At 43.4% G+C, this 16,364-nt stretch overlaps 1 protein-coding gene and 1 long non-coding RNA gene across 5 annotated transcripts in view; one reads left to right on the top strand and one right to left on the bottom strand.

Moving 5' to 3' along the window:
* Positions 1 to 515: 515 nt before the first annotated feature.
* Positions 516 to 7,418, bottom strand: LOC116235437 (uncharacterized). 4 transcript variants are annotated; one of them, XR_016469710.1, is made up of 5 exons: positions 6,369 to 6,935; positions 5,790 to 5,861; positions 5,548 to 5,647; positions 4,957 to 5,058; positions 516 to 4,236 (listed from the first exon to the last, which is right to left on the bottom strand). It is a non-coding gene; the product is annotated as an uncharacterized LOC116235437 (long non-coding RNA). The 4 variants fall into 4 exon arrangements; XR_016469711.1 differs by lacking the exons at positions 516 to 4,236; positions 6,369 to 6,935 and adding an exon at positions 7,333 to 7,418 and having other exon boundaries at positions 4,746 to 5,058; XR_016469709.1 differs by lacking the exon at positions 516 to 4,236 and having other exon boundaries at positions 4,746 to 5,058.
* WWTR1 (WW domain containing transcription regulator 1) overlaps positions 7,185 to 16,364 on the top strand; it is a 45,518-nt gene continuing 36,338 nt past the window's right edge. The window contains exon 1 of the mRNA XM_031603605.2: positions 7,185 to 7,664. Coding sequence (XP_031459465.1) covers positions 7,273 to 7,664 — 392 coding nt within the window. The 5' untranslated portion in view covers positions 7,185 to 7,272. The remainder of the gene's footprint in view (positions 7,665 to 16,364) is intronic.

The raw sequence follows: 16,364 nt of genomic DNA, 5'->3' as shown, positions 1-16,364 counted from the left end.
ATTGGAAATGTTTTCACGAAGCAGCAATGTAGCATGTTATGAAAACTTAGTTCCCAGCTTTGTGGTGAGACCTGCACATGAGAGGAACTTATATTCTTATATAACAGAAGACTTCAATTTTAAAAAAGCTATCTGTAAGCTCTACTAAGCAGGCATTTCTACACTTAGCAGTTCCTATAGAAGGTCTCGTGGCCTAAGCGTAATTAGCGTGCTGATTATTTTTACAGGTAAAGGTGATCTGAAAAGTTGAAAACTATGGGCTAGTAGGCCAGTTAAGAAAACAGTTAACTTCTGGTAAATCAGATCTTTGTGTTGTGATACAGCAGCTTGGGTTGGAAGGGAAGGGAAGCTAAGTACTGCAGAGTAAATAAAGCCTTCCTGTATTTAAGAAAGTTCTTCTCTAAAGGTTATGCTAAAAGACACTTTTCAGTTGTATTTATGTGCAATATTTCATAGCTCTTGTGACAAAGGTAGGTAGTTTTACTAGTTAGTGTTTCACTGTCACCAGTGAGAGTACATAATAAATCCTTTAAGTTCTACTGGAGAGAATAAATAGATGAGAACCTTCACATTCATATTCGAGCAGTGACTTTTGTAGTGACGCCATACATTTCTGTACTAATTCACAAATGCATTATTTTCTCTCTGTTTAGAACTTAGGAAAAATACTACTTGCATGGCAAAAGTGCTTCAATCAATAAGTAACTACCACTTAACAAAAAAAAAGTCTGTTTTCTCAAATTTGGAGTTGCTTATTCTCTAAGTGTTTAATTGTTTTATGTAGCATGTCTACAAGGTGATTTTCTTCCCCATAGCAAAGTGTTTCAATTGCCATCTACGTTGATTTTTTTCCCTCTCATATAGCATGTGGTAATTAAATATGCTCAAAAGTTATAACTTCTGATTCTGATTTTTTGGGCTTTGTTTATTTTGATGTAACTGGCCTGTATTTTCAGGAGAAATATAAAACCAATCTATATGTAGATTGGTATTTTCTCTTTATTTCATGTCTCCTCAGTATAGCCATAGCCTTTGTTCATGGTAGTAAATATACAAGTTTTAGATACGCATCCTGGAAGATTTTTATGTCTCCTTTCACTGTTACTTTTACTACTTTTAACCCATCTTATTTTATAGGTTTTTGTCCCCTTTTATTTCTACATTATCTAAGAAAAAAGTTAAATTTGAAGCCTTTTTTTAAAAGCCTTTTTTAAAAAGCCTTTTGTAAATCTGGAATAGGTGTTTTATTTATAACAAAAAAATAATAATTGCAGATTATCTCTCAAGAAGTTACATCCCTTTGAAGAAAGTGACTGACTAGATTTGTTTTGTAGATGGTGGTGTGTTTTAACATTGAAGGAATTCACAAATATTAAATTCTGAGTATGCTGTGAGGAAGTTGAGCACATTATTTCATTTTAGAAGCCTATTAAGTACAGAAGATACTGCCTATTAACCTTACTACAGAACATTTTGAATGTTTTTTCTTAAAAAACAATAATTTTGTCCCAAATAACTGCCTTTCCTTTGTACCTCTAGTAACTTTTTGTTTTGTGATGTAAGCAGTTGGCAAGTGGATCCTTGGCTTTTTTTTTTTTATATACTACTAAATTCAGGTGAATATCGTGTTGATGCAGACTTCTAAGTGCATAACAGAACTAAAAGTCCAAGTATTGGAAGCATAAGATAGACAGTTTCCTGAAAAGCAGAGTTAGACTCAGCCCTCAATAACGTGTTCCCATGCAGGTTTGTATGTGGGGAGAATGATGCTTTGCAGGAACGTTGCTTCCATCTCTACTTCTGTGACTGTAGAAGTGCAGAAATACCTGGTTTAAACAGCAGGGGGCAGAAAGTTTAATTGTTTTTAATTCACTATGGAGGAGGTGCACTGTACAATCATTTTCAGTATTTGTCTTTCATTAAGAATTGTTCACAGTCTCAAGACTCTGCTTGAACTGTATTTCGCTTTGCATTTTCCAAATTCATGATCAATTTTAAACTAAAACGATAAAACTTTCAGTATTTCAAAGCAATGCAAACCACTGGTTGGCATTTTGTTTCCTTTGAACTTGCTAATCAATTTGTTAAAACATTTAGCAAAGAGCATTAAGTTATTTAAACTCGGGATGACTTGGTTTGTTCAGGGTTGTAAACCTTTATATTCCTTTAAGTGCTGAGTAAACTCACAAAGCCGTGCTTTTCTTCTTCCTGTTGTTTATATCTTTTTGAATGAGCTGTGTATGACTGCAGTCCATTCTGTAAAATATACTGACCCGAGTTTTAATTGATTTCCCGTCTCTAAAACACATTTACACTCCCCTACAAGCTTAACTTCTTGTACTTCTGCTTGTCCCTGTCACACGTTCCTGCAAGCTTTTAATGTACTGAATATTCTTTCACCCTTCATCTGGCTTTCTGATTAATTTGATTTGTTTCTTGAATTCTATGGGGAAAGCTGTTTTAATTGAAACACGTATGAAGTTAGTTCAGATTTACACACACATCTATCAGTATCCAAATTTTGGATTAGATCTAGGATTCTCATTTAACAGAAAATCCTTTGAACTCCTAAGAGTTCACCTTAAAATTGTCTTTTGAATGTAATATTTAAACATATTAGACCTAAGTAGATTGCCATTAATAAACACGTATATGTATGAGCTCAAAGATATGAATGTGATTCTGTTTTGGTTCTAGTTTATATAAGAACACCTATTTCCTATACTGTGACTTTGTAATGTAACAATGGATAGAGTATAAGAAAGGAAGTACAAGATTAGGAACAGACTGGTGAAACTCTATGAGTAAAACCATGTTCTTTCTTAGTTATCTAAATAAGGGGAAGGAAGTCTGCTGTCACTCCGTGTTTGCTTTGTGGTCAGGGTCTGGTATATTGCAGCACAATTGGTTTCAATATTGTTTTCAATACTGCTACTGATTTTTTTTTTTCCAAGATAAATGTAAAAATGTAAATTACCACAACTCCCACATATTTTTTTTCTTATTTAATTTAAGCACAAAGTGAGTTGTGCTAGCAAAGCTCAATTTCATTACCATTTTAAGCCACCTGAGACAAACTGATGGTATGCCTGTGTACTTTATTCCACTATCTTCTTGGGAACCAAGCAGCAGAGCTGAAACATGCAGCTCTCTCTCCAGTGTGCTAACATCTGATAGGGCTTTAGCTGCTTGCAAGCTAGACATTACAGCTTTTTCCAGATCACTGCTGCAAACTGTTCAGGTGTTTGACTGACTCTGAACTGGTGTTAATGAGCAGTGTTTGTGTGTCCCGTTGCCTAGGCTTTGCTGTAAGGAGGGCAACCTCTGAGACACAAACATCGATGCAGTTTTTTGCTTAGTGCAGCTGTTCCTGAAATGAGTGTCTGTGCAGTCATCTGTAGATGATCACAAAGCCTTCTTGCTCCTGACATTACATTAATTTACAAAACGACAAACTGAGCTGACGTAAGTTCTTTTTTAGTAGCAGACTGTGTCTACATTTGAGGTTTTACTGGCCTGGAGATGTTGGCTGGGGGGGAGACATGCTGGCAAAGCTGTTCTGGTGAAACTTGGTAATGTATAGCAGGTCTGTGTATTAAATAAACCACATCAAAGTTGGCTGCACAGGATATGCTTTGCATACATTCTGAGGAGCCAGCCAAAGTTAAAAGCTGTTAACTACATTAGAAATAAATAGCTGTGAAATGTACGTGAATGAAAATAGAATTTTAAGCACTAATCCCTTTGTTAAAAAACAAAATACATTTACATAAGCCTACCTTAGTTGCAGAGTTCCATTGAAAATTAGACTAATTTAAAACTACTACCAGGAATGTAACATAAAAATATGGGTATTAAACAATAAGCAATTCTCACAAAAGCAAATATTAATTAGCATGGCAAATAGCACATTTTGAAAGTGTAAATAGGTGCATTAAAACACGTGTACCTTTGTACAGTGCCACATGTACAGTGTTTACTATTACATTTTATTCCTTGTTCCTTCATTTTACATATGGCTGTGCTTTGTTAAATTATATGTGAGTAAATTCAAGTCAGTGACCGCTGAAAGTCTTTTGTGCAGGACATACCAAGGCAGAAGGCAGAAAGTGTGAACGCCTTCCCTGGTTAGCAGTGTATAATTGTTACTCAGTTACACAGGAACCACAAGATTTTTCAAGGGAATCCTGAAATCTTTCTAACAGACATCATCTGTGCATATTCATCAGTAGCTTTCTTGGGAAGAAAAAAAAAAAGAAGAAATCTAGATTAAAAATGACAAGATGGCATTTTTTCTTTAAACCAGTAGGTGCTCATCTAATTGTACATTTGAAAGTGCACCTACTTCTTCTGATCTGTTTGCTTGGTTTTGCACTTAAATATAGACAGAATTTGCCACCAGAAGATGTAGTACAACTAGGGTATACCAAAAGTACTGGACTGCTATAAATCCTCCAGTTGTATAAGAAAATGTCCGTACAATTCAAGAACAGTCAAACAGCACGTGTAATTGAGATAAAGTAATGTTATGCTCTTATTTTTTACAGTGCATAACACAATAATTAGAAGAAAGAAGTAATGATAAGGAAGCTTTCTACATCATTTTTGTTCCTTTATCACTTAATCCCACACCCAGCAAAATGCCATTGTCTCCCAAGGACCTGAGTGTATTGAATCATTTCCTTTAAGTGCTGGTGGTCATATCCTATCTGTGCCAAAAGAAGGAAGTTGCTTGTTTCTAAAATAAGAATAACAACAACAATGCTAAGATAATTTGTACTTACATTTTTAATCACTTTCAGACTAGTGGATGAAAATGCTTTAGTCCATACCAAGTCGTACAGTAGCAGCTAATCTTAATGTTGAGTTTACACTAGTAAACACTATCTTGCTAAAGAAGAAAGTTCTAGTGGTAATAAATACTGCTTAAGCTTAAAACAGATGATATATACTTACTCACTAGGTGCAATCCTGTCTTCTGGAAGTGGTCTAATTAACGTAGATGAGATGTCACCATGAAGGAGGTTGTCAGAGCCTTGCCTTGAATAGACATGTCATCTGGAAAGGAATGTAATGGCAGATAGATGGGTGTGTCTCTACTCAAGGATACAGAGGCCTGGAGGAAGTGTAAAAGCGCTTGCAAAGGCTGTATGAAAAAGCACTCACGTTCAGATCATTATCTGTACAATAGACTGTACGCATACAAAGATAATCATCTAATATGCAAAGGTTTTAAACATGGAAATTGCAGGGGAAAAATCATATGGTATATCTGCATAACTCTGGAGCAGGTGTTGCAATTAGCACTGCTGTCTGAGCTAGTAAAAACACCACCAAGTGACCAGTAAGGAAGCACCAAAAGAATGGTACAGAAGATAGCCGGGAAAATTGTCAGGAAAGGGAAGTGTGAACAAATCTTGGGAGTACAGGATTTCCTGACCAGAAATACAGCACATGTGGCAAAAAGTATGAGGAGAAGGTCTGCTTGTCGATGAGATGTGAACAGGAAATCTAAGGAAAAATAAATAAGTGAGAGAGGACATTTACCGGAGCAAGGAAATCTGGAAATGAAGAGCAATTTGTGTTGTGAGTTGATCTTAGCCCAGATTTCATGTACAGGCTTCAACCATGAATCTCAGAATCTGCACTGATCAAAGGACAAAGATTGATCAGGAGTAGTGCCAGGAGAAGCCACGTGAAGTTCAGAATAGTGAATGCTTCTTAAGTCAAGAAACCAGAAATTCATTAAAAACAGACAAACAAACAAACACACAAAACCACAACCATACCTGAAAGCTTTCTCTCTGATTACTGAGGAGGGGGATTCTTCTGAAATCAGAACAGCTTGGAGACTGTCCAAGCTGCAGAAATAAAATAAATAATAATAAAAAAACCACATTACTAAAATAAAGTTTCATGTCAGTATAGTCAACATGTGATATCTTTGTGTGTGTAGTTGTACAGGCACTGTATGCTTCCTATTATGAAAAGCAACACTGACGTTGGAACATTACTGCCATTATTCCTTATGGATGCAGCTATTGAGTTGAAGCAAATCTTTTTGTCTCATTATTATTCAAAAGTTATTCCACACACACAAAAAAATAGTTTTGTGGGTTTTTTTTTTAGAATTATGAGAATAAAATGACAATAGAAGGCAAAATTCACCAAAAAAAACCTGCATGACCAACAATTACATTGCAAAAAGTCTCAGGAATGCATTCTGATCACAGCTTTGGCTTCTGGTATGTACACTACTGGGCTGCAAAGAGGCAGTTGGAATGGAAGCAGCCTCACGGCTGTATCTGCAGTATCACCAGAGGGTGAGCTGGGAAGATTTGTGTTACAGCTCTGTATTGAATCCATACCTGCCAGCACAGGGATGAATCTTTTCTCAGGTATTCAATAAGGCAGCTGTACGAAACGTCCTCATTAACTCTTCTTTTTTTCCCCCCGTTCTAAAGCATCACTAAATTACACTGTGAAGCTACTACACTCTTTTAAGCATATTTTTGCTTCCAGAATATTGCCGTGAGTTTCCTGAACGACGGCTTAAAAACAAAGCTGACGAGGTAGCCAGAAGTCCTCTCCGCGTGTCACAAGGAGAAGAAACGCACCGAGTTCCCCGAGCTACGGGCAGCGTTCCGCCGTGACGGGCGGGCACACAGCCGGGCACGCGGGCGGGCACACAGCGGGGCCCGGGGGGAGGTCCGTGCCCGGGCCCCGTCCCACGCTCGGCCGTCACGCCCCGCCCGGCGCCCTGAGGGCCTCCGCAAACTTCGTGCGGGACGGAAGCGAGGGCCGGGCGGGCGGTCGTGCTGACGGGGCTCGGGTGGCTACGAGGGGTTCCCGGCGAGCACAGCCCACCCCAGCACCGCGCCCCGGAGCCGGACTAAAGCCGCGGCGGTTCGGAGGATCCGAAGTTTCCGCGGCCGTTGCATAACCGCGGGCGGGGCGGGGCGGGGCGGGGGCCGGGCCGCCGAGGTGGGCGGTGCAGTCGTCGGCGCGGCGCGACCCGGGGCGGCTCGGCCCGGCCCGGCCCGGCCCGGGGGAGGGCGCCGCGCTGCCCGTGGGCTGACCCGCCCGCCCCTCCGCCGGGCCGCGGTCGGCGCCGTCGCTGTGAGGGGGCGCAGAGGCAGTGCCGCACCGCCGCCGCCCGCTCCGGCACGGCGGCGCGCCCCCGGGACCGCCCGGCGCTCCCTCCGCGCAGCGGGGCCGGCCCCGGCCATCGCCCGCCCGCCCGCCCCGCCGTCGGGACCGACGGGGGGGAAAATGAATCCCGCGCCCGCGGCCCCGCCGCCGGGGCAGCAGGTGATCCACGTCACGCAGGACCTGGACACGGAGCTCGAGGCGCTCTTCAACGCGGTCATGAACCCCCGGCCTAGCTCCTGGCGGAAGAAAATCCTGCCCGAGTCTTTCTTCAAGGAGCCCGACTCGGGCTCGCACTCGCGCCAGTCCAGCACAGACTCGGGCGGCCCCCCGCCGCGGCCCGCCGCCGCGCAACACGTCCGCTCGCACTCCTCGCCCGCCTCGCTCGTGGGCTCGGCCGCCGCGCCTCAGCACGGGCACCTCCGGCAGCGCTCCTACGACGTGACGGACGAACTGCCGCTGCCGCCCGGCTGGGAGATGGCGCTCACGCACACGGGACAGCGTTACTTCCTCAAGTGAGCGAACGCCGCGCCGGACGGGGGCCGCTCGCGGGGCGGGCGCGGGCGGCGGGGGCTGAGGTGCGACAGGGAGGGACGCAGAGAGACCCGGGACGGCGGTGGGAAGGAGCAAAGCGGGCCGCGGGCGGAGGAGTCCCTGCCTCCCGTGCGGCTCCGGCTTCCCGTGCCGTTCCCCCGCGCTGCCGCTTCCCGCCCGGGATCCGAACGCGAACGTTCGCGATCTGAGCTCGGTGTGGCGTTGTGAGGCGGTGCGCGGTCCGTGGACGCGGGGCTCCGCCGCGTTGGAGACGCGTTTGGACAGATGTGACAGCCGAGCCGCCTGTCCGCTGTGACTGAAGCGTCTTAGTCGCGAAGTTTGGAGTTTGGTTCAAAGTAGCTTATTAGGGCTGGAAATAGGCAGCAGTTGTAATATGTGCTAAGGCAACAGCACGTTATTTCAGTGGGTTCTGTATCTCTGCTCCGGGTTTGCTGTGGATGACCGTGATAACCTGGCAAAGGCACAGCTGCAGAATGGTTGGAATCATAGAATGGTTTGAGCTGGAAGGGAACTTTAAAAGCCATCTGGTCACACTCTTCTGCAATACGGGGACACCTGCAGCTCCATCAGGTGCTCAGAGCCCCATCCAGGCTGACCTGGAGCTTCTGCAGGGATGGGGCATCCACCGCCTCTCCAGGCAACCTGTGCCGGTGCCTTACCACTCTTATTGTAAAAACTTCTTTCTTATATCCAGTCAAAATCTTTCAGTCTGAAACCCTTCTGCATCGTCTTGACACAACGGGTCCTGCTAATGAGTCTGTCCCCTTCTTTCTTACAGCCCGTTTGGGTACTGACAGGCTGCTCTCAGGTCTCCCTGGAGCCTTCTCCAGGCTGAACAGCCCCAGCTCTCAGCCTGTCCTGGTAGAGAAAGTGTTCCACCCTTAGACATCCCCTTGCCCTCTGGGCACACTCCAGCAGGTCCATCTCTCCCCTGTGCTGAGGACTCTACATCTGGATGCAGTACTCCAGGTGTTTACTAAGAGAATAAATAGTGGAGTTGAGCTATGGGGTTGCTCACTTGTTGTCAGTCAGAATAGGCACGTCTTGAGCTTGTATGAGACTGCATGTCTGCCTGTATTCGGCCATACCAAGCACGTGATAGGACTCAGGGGGAAGGCAGGGAATGTTTTTTTCTTGTAAAAGTAACTAAGTACATCATTTACATGATTCTGTAATGATTTCTTTTCTTTGTGGCTTTGGAATCTCCAGAGAGCCCAGTCATTGAATTCCTTTGTACGATCTGGGTTGTGCTTCTTGTCACCTTCAGACCAGAGTGGAAATACATTTCTTTCTGCCATTCTGTATTTCAGTGTGTGGGAGTGCTCACAAGGGCCCAGTTTTATGAGTCTGTTGTTAATCTGGTTTATCACCTAACTGAGATATTATTGCTGCACTTGGCATGCATTTTTCTCAGTAGAGCAGTACAGAGGAAGGGAAGATTATGGATAGGAGCACTGTAGCAGATTGTTCCTGAATAAATATTTTATATAAATTCTTGCTAGGGCTTGGCAAGCAAGTGTTCACACTCTGGCTATAGATCACATAACATAATTCTTGTCTGCCATTTGGCTTTGACTGATACCAAAATGCGCTCACATGGTTTCACCTTCACCTGTCCCACATTTCTGACATAGATATAGAGTGTTCCAAGATGCTGAATTCTTGTTGGGTCTAAAAAATTGTGGGTCCTGTATTTAAAGAAAGCTGTGGATAAAACCCTGCAGCGTCTTTTGTATTTTTCCCAAATTGTATCAGCAGTAATGCTCTAATTAACAGCATCCTTTTAATATAAATTTTTCATTGTGCCTGTAATTTGTTACCTAAATTGGTAATATGTTACCCATATAGTTCTATATGTTGTTTCCATAGTTTTATTTCTCCAGTGAGCACTTTTCTCATTTCCATGGAAATTAATTGGAAAAACTTTTTTTTTTTTTTTTTGAACTTAATGCTTCTGGGTGTAATACCTAACTATAAGTTGATCCTTTCTGAACCACAATATTTTGCAAGTTAAGTATATATTTTTTAGGTGAAATAGCATTTTCTGCAGAAATTTAAAATTGTTTATGGAAAGTCACATCTAAAGCTATGCAGTATTATGTAGGATTCAAGTTAGGTGATGCCTGTAAAAAGTCCTGTTGGTCAAACCGAGCGTATTAGGTTGCATTTACCTTGGATAGTAAATTCAGGCCATGTCTGTCAAAAAACTGCCATTTCTTTCCAGTCTGATGATAAAAATTTGGTAATATTCATTAGCAAAAGAAAACTGAGGAGAAAACGAAGAGCGCATAGCCAGACTGTGTCTTGTTAAAGCCCCTGTGGTCTGTAAAGCATGCTGTTTCCTTTATTTAATCGTATTTTCAAGAACTGTTGGGTGAAAGTTGCAGTGGCCTCTCCGTTAGTAATGATCTTGGTTAGCACTGCTGACCAGGAACCAGCTACGGCTCGCAGCACGCACACTCGTGCATGTCAGTTCCTGCAGAAGTTTTCTGGCTGGGGCTTGAAGAAACATAAGTAGCCTGGGGACCACTCCACCCTGTAATTAAATACCAAACCGCAGAAGTGGGGGATGGAAGACAGAGTAATAAACACGCACTCACAGCAATGTTATCTAAAGCATTTTTCCCTGTGTGCATGTCTGATTTATTTCTGATAAAAAGATTTCTGGAAAGACAGGCCAGCTGCCTTGTGTAGCTCTTGTGTTGGTAAGTGGGAATGTCTGTTGCCTATCGATCCACATGCAGAGCTGTGTACACATATTCAGTGAAAAGAATTTTTCAAGTATTATTTCCAGCAGTTTGTTTTTAGGCAGTTCAGCCTCATATTTGGAACAAAGACGAAGCTTTTAATGTTTTCTTAGTGTGTGTGGAGTGCTCTGTGATCAGTGTGATTTCATTCCAGGAGGTAAATAGAGTACAGTGCTTACACTGAACAGATTTGTGAAAGTCGTTGCCACTTTTAACTTTTATGTGCTTGGGTTTTTGTTTTGTTTTATTTTTTAATGGCACAGTGAACATTTGCCATACTGGAATATATTTGCCAATAAAAACCTGGTCAAGGACAGAGAGGGCTGATTGCTTTCAGTTTGTGATCTGCTTGAGATGTTTGAACTTTTCCTCCTGGTTTCTGTTGGTTGAAAAGCTTTACTTAACACACGGATGGTTCTATGTTGCTGAGCAGGTCCAGCAGAACTTTGAGACAAAAAAATAATACGGATGCCACGAGAATACTTTTTTTTCTTTTTTCTGCAAACAACAAAACTAGTAATATTAAAGCAGTTAAAGTGCTCGAGTGGTTTCCAAATACAAGCTTTCCATGAGGGCAGTTTGAGTTAGTTCTGCAGGGGCTGTGATGTTGACTGCTAGCACTGCTGAGTGCTGCGCAGCACTCCGGGCAGAGGCGCCTTTCTGCCTCGGGAATGCAGTCGTACAGCTGTAAGTGGGAGAGGAGAAGGGCAGCGCACAAGGAGGCTCTGTAGGGTTCTGGTAAACATGTGGAAAAACTTTACACCTTCATCTATTCATACAGATGACGCTTTTATAGTATGGGTCCTCATTTGCAACTAGACAATGGTGGGCATGATGCATGTTCAGAAGGTGGGACTCGCACCAATGTGTCTTCTTTTAGTCCTTGTAGAAAGACAGTGCCAAGAGAGAGGCCATACATTCTTACTGCTTTTGGTGTGGTGTGTTAGAGGGAGGCACTTAGGGAAGAACAGAGCTGTTGGAGTGTTTCACACACACTGTAGGGGTTTGTGTTTTCCCCCTGTACCCATTGGTTGATCAGGTGTGACTTAGTGGTCCCTCTGTGCTTGCGTTGCTGCCTTTCCTTTGTTCAAAAGAAATTATGCTGTGCAAGACTGTTCTGAGGTGCAGCATTGCAAGTGATGTCTGTCTGAAATTGATGCACCTACCAGCTTATTTTAGAGAGTTCCAATCAGGTAGGAAAGCTGTGATACAATATTGCTCAATGGAAATTCAGATATAGCTGACTTTGGTGCTTCATATTAGAGATGGTTTGGGAGGTGCACAAAACTAAATTTGCAAGCTGTGTTTGGCAGTGTTAGAGTGCTATCTGTCTGCTCTGTTAACTGGTCAAATTTCTGTTTTACTGATGTTTTTACAAAGCCAGAGAACTTCCTTAACTTCTGCGTGGCTGAGAATTGCATTTTATCTCCCTGTGTATACGGAGCCAACATGATGTGCAGAGTAATTTTGACCTCTCAGTTGAGGCTAGGCCAGACCTCACTCTTGGCAAAGACTGAGTAGTTGGGCTTTGTCTACGGGGCAGTAATACCATCAAATAAGTGATCAAAAAATCTCCTAAGGATCTGTAAGCCACGTTTTTCTTCTGAATTTGGTAGTAAGAATGGCTGCAGAGTTTCCAAAGAAAGTTAATAATTACACATTTTCTAATCCAGGATAGTGTCTTCTCATGATCAATGACTTATTTTCTCAAAATCTAAAACAGTGTAAGCTGTGGTGCTCAGTAAAATTCAGAGGTTAATATGATGGTTAAAGTGTGGTGTTTAATAAAAGGATAGTGGAAGTGGATCTGGAATAAAATTGCTTTGAGGACCTGTTCAGTTTACAGGAAGTGATACAGTTCCTGGATTTTCTGTGTTAGGATATGAACTGCATTTTCATTGAGTTGTAAAGGGTCAGTGAAGAAAACTCAGCGCAGGACTATGTTGACACTGGAAGTGCTGCCAAGAAGAGTTTCCTCTGAAGAAATACATAAGAGGCTTGTTGTGAAGGTTTGTCTAAATGCAGAAGTTGTATTAAATTTAGATATGTACATTCCTAAGTGATTTAGGAAATCTCTAAACAATATTTTGTTGATATAAAATTGGATATATTGAATTGATGTACATCTTTAAGCTAGTAATTGAATAATTACTGTCCGTGCAGAGAAGTATACTGGTTTAGTGAAATTTGCCTTAAGCCCACTCTTCAGTTTTTTTTTTTAATCCTGAAGAATTTAAGATTGTTCAGGAGTATTTGTTCATTGGTGGATGATAATCACACATCCATTTCATAATATGATCTTAAAGTACACACTTGCTGTGTGCATAAAAAAACCAGAAAAGAATATCAACATATTTTAGAAAGAAATGTATGGAATAGACAGAGGTTCTAATACGATCATGAAAATGTTTTTCTGGAAACATTTCAAGGAGAATTGGCTTTATGAGTGGTTTGGATGGCTCTAAGTAGGAATGGCCAGTTGTTTTTACAATTTTTGTGTGCTACAGATGATCTTCCCTGGTTATCATAGAGTGGCTTGGGTTGGAATAGACCCCAAGGATCATGAAGCTCCAACCCCTGTGCTACCGGCAGGGCCACCCACCTCCAGATCTGCTACTAGACCACGTTGCCCAGGGCCCCTTGAACACCTCCAGGTACGGAGCACCCACAGCCTCGCTGGGCAGCCTGTTCCAGCACCTCACACACTCTGTGAAGAACTTCTCTGACACCTAATCTAAACCTTCCCTCCTTGAGCTTAAAACCATTCCCTCTTGTCCTATCACTGTCTACCTGAGTAAAAAGTTAGTTCCCCTCCTGTGTTTAAATACTGGAAGGCTGCAGTGAGGTCTCCATGCAGCCATCTCTTCTCCAGGCTGAACAACTACTCCATTTGTAAGTAGGGGATAGGACCTGTTGGACCACATCCACACCAAGAGGCTTTGCTGTGCAGAGCCTGCCCAGTCCCTTCAGCCTTCCGTGCTCTCTCTCAAAGCTTGATGGAGCTGGTGGTGAAGCTTTGGCTTGCTTTCTGTTTGGATGCTCTGGGTGAAGGTGACAGCCTGTTTGTTTCACTTGTTCCACTTGGTTTTACCCATACCTCCTTCTCTTTATATGTGGAGATTCTCACAGGACAAGAGCTCCTCTGTGACAGAGCACGTTTCATGCCCTGGGGCCTAGCGTGACTAGCAGATGCAGATTGTATGGAAGCAATTAAATCTGAAGGAAATGTAACGTGGGCTGAATTTCAACACACAGACTTATGGCATTTCCCCCCTCGTATTCAGAAGGAGGGAGGGAGAGAAGTGGGTGCAGTATGAGGGTGGGGGTGGATCATGTTGCATTTGTCAGAGTCAGAATCCGGGCACGGTGTTAATGCTAGTGCCTGTGACTGCTGCATGAACTCTGGTAACATAAAGCTCAGGGACATCGCACTGTACTGCAGCATCTTCTATTCCCTACCTGTGAGCAGCCTCTGGGCAGATGTGACTGAAGCTACTGCGAGGAGACAGAGTTGTGCTTTTTCAAGAGCTGGACAGAATGTGTTGTGTTAGAACTGCAATAATTGTGTGGTGTTACTTTGAGGTGCTGCAGGAGAAGCGGAGCTGTGGAAGGGGAGTTGGCTGCCTACATTTCCCGGGCCTGCACTGGCCATCACTGTGCAGCGCGGTGGCAGAGCCACGGTCTGGGAGCAGCTCTCCCTGCAGTGCTGCTCTGTCCAGAGCTATGCACTGCCTGTGGCACACTCTGCTTGTGAGCCAGAATGCTCGCTCTTTTCACTGGGTTTCAGTCTGTTCCGGATCTGCTTGGGTGCAGTGTTCTGACAGCCCTTCAGGTCTGTGAGTAGAAGGACACTTCCATGGAACAACTCAGTTTTTCCCCACACCACAAGTAATCCTTTTTCCACCTGTGATCCACTTTCCCAGTCTTTCCACAGTAGGTGTTTTTATGAAAAGCTCTATATTCGTATTTTTCAGTGCTTGACTGGTGAGCGACGGTGTAAGCATCACACAGTGCAGTAAGTCTCCTGTCAATAAACTCTTCAGTCTCTTTAAGGTTGTATTAACATTTACTGTGTTTCTGAAATTGGAAATTGTATTTGAGCCATGAGATTGCTGTTTATATGAGGTTTTTAAAGGCCGTGGTTCGGCTTCAATTTAGTCTGTGTGTTTTGTTTAAAGGAAGCTCTCAGAACCTGACTGCTTTCCTCACGCCTGGCCCAGCAGCCCAGTCCTGTGCTGTGGGGCTCCGTGCTCTCACCTGCAGTGCTGCTGCTGGAGAAGTGTATCCATCTGCTTTCTGGTGGGGTGTGTGAGGCAGTGGATTAGCAATTGAGGCCCTGACACATGGCTCAGAAGTACCTATAGGGATTGATAATGCCAGGCATGAGTGTTAAGAACTGATCAGCTTCTGTTCTTATCGATGAAAAATGTCTTTGTGTACAAACTGAGAGCATACAGGAGTAAATACTGAATTTTGCTCCGTGGAAGTTGTTTCTTACAGTGTAAGCTTGTTGCCATGCCATGCACGTACAAAGCTGTGTCCTGGTGAGGGCGGCTCAGCCCTGGCCCACCATCAGCAATAGGATCACAGACAGGACCACAGCTGTTCCTCGGTACCTTTGCAGGATGGCTCTCAGGAACTGGTGACCATTTGTGCAAACCGCGTTCTACACCAAACATGTTTGGAAGTAGAACAAAGTTTTTCACAGAAGAGACTGTACAGTTGTAAGAGAAAGGCAGTGTGCCTGAGTGCAGTTTTTATTAGGTTTCCAGACCATGTTTTTAAAGATCTTTTTTTGCCTGAAAAGTAATTTGATGGCTATGGTTTTGGTGCCTCCGTTTTTGAAAGGAGAAAGACTTTTAGAAAGACTTTGGGTTGTCTGCTTGGCTGAACAGCCGGGACCAAAGCAGCCCCTCAGCTCAGCGTCTGCCCCTTGTGAATGCTGCTCCAGCCTGCAGCTGGCACACGGGGCAGGGCTGCCCCGCAGACTCCTCAGCACAGGCTTTCCATCTGTACATGAGTGCAGCCTGTGCTGCGTGGCCATCGCTGCGCAGTTTCATGGGGAATGCAGTGAAAGGTCAATGTATCTGAGTGTACCAGAGCAGAATTTAGTGTGGGAGTTCTTCACAAAAGGTTTTTATGTCACATTTAGTTTTGTCACTGTATTTTCCTAATCACTTTTGACATTCTACTCGTTCTACTGTATATATTCAAACAGCAGTGTAACTTCTTTTGCCTGAGGTGAGGTATTTTTTGCAAATGTGCATGGCTGAATTTCACAGGCACATATCAAAAGTGAGGATCTGATGTGACGTGATGTTACCGTGAGAGCTGTGGATCAAAGGCTGATGCATTGGTTGATGTATTTGGGTGCAGCGTTTGAGTCCTGTGAGCCCCATGTGTGGAGCTGTGGCTGCCAGTGCCCTCGTGCTGCTCTGGGGGCAGCCCCCAGCTGTGGGGTGGCTTCTCACAGGGAGCTGTTTCTCAGCCCTGATGTCACCCAGATGTTAGATCATAACTGTAGAGAAAATACCTTTTGCCTGAGAGGTCTCAGAGGGTTCTGCTTCTTCATTCCTGTTTCATATAGACATTTTGTTTTAATCTGCTGCTGAAAGGCATTATGATAGTGGAGAATCAATGAAATTATGCCACTACTCTGGTCACCGTAATGCTGGATGATGGAAGAGATTTTCTGGTGAGATTATTTACATCTTACTGAAAGTGGAATGATAAAAGATTGGTGTTTAGGAGAAATTAAGGCATTTCTGAAGATTCAGCACTGAGGATAGTCAGCATGTTGCAAAAGGTATTTAAAAGATATCTTAGCAAAGATAGGAAAGATTCTGGTTTTAGATGTTCTCAGGATTGAAAAAAGAACGAACACCTTTTCCAGTTGTCCCAAAGGTGAAAGCA

This window comes from Phasianus colchicus, chromosome 10 (genome assembly GCF_987193195.1).
Source record: "Phasianus colchicus chromosome 10, bPhaCol1.hap1.1, whole genome shotgun sequence".
Taxonomy (NCBI): Eukaryota; Metazoa; Chordata; class Aves; order Galliformes; family Phasianidae; genus Phasianus; species Phasianus colchicus.
This window is presented reverse-complemented; position numbering and strand designations above follow the sequence as displayed.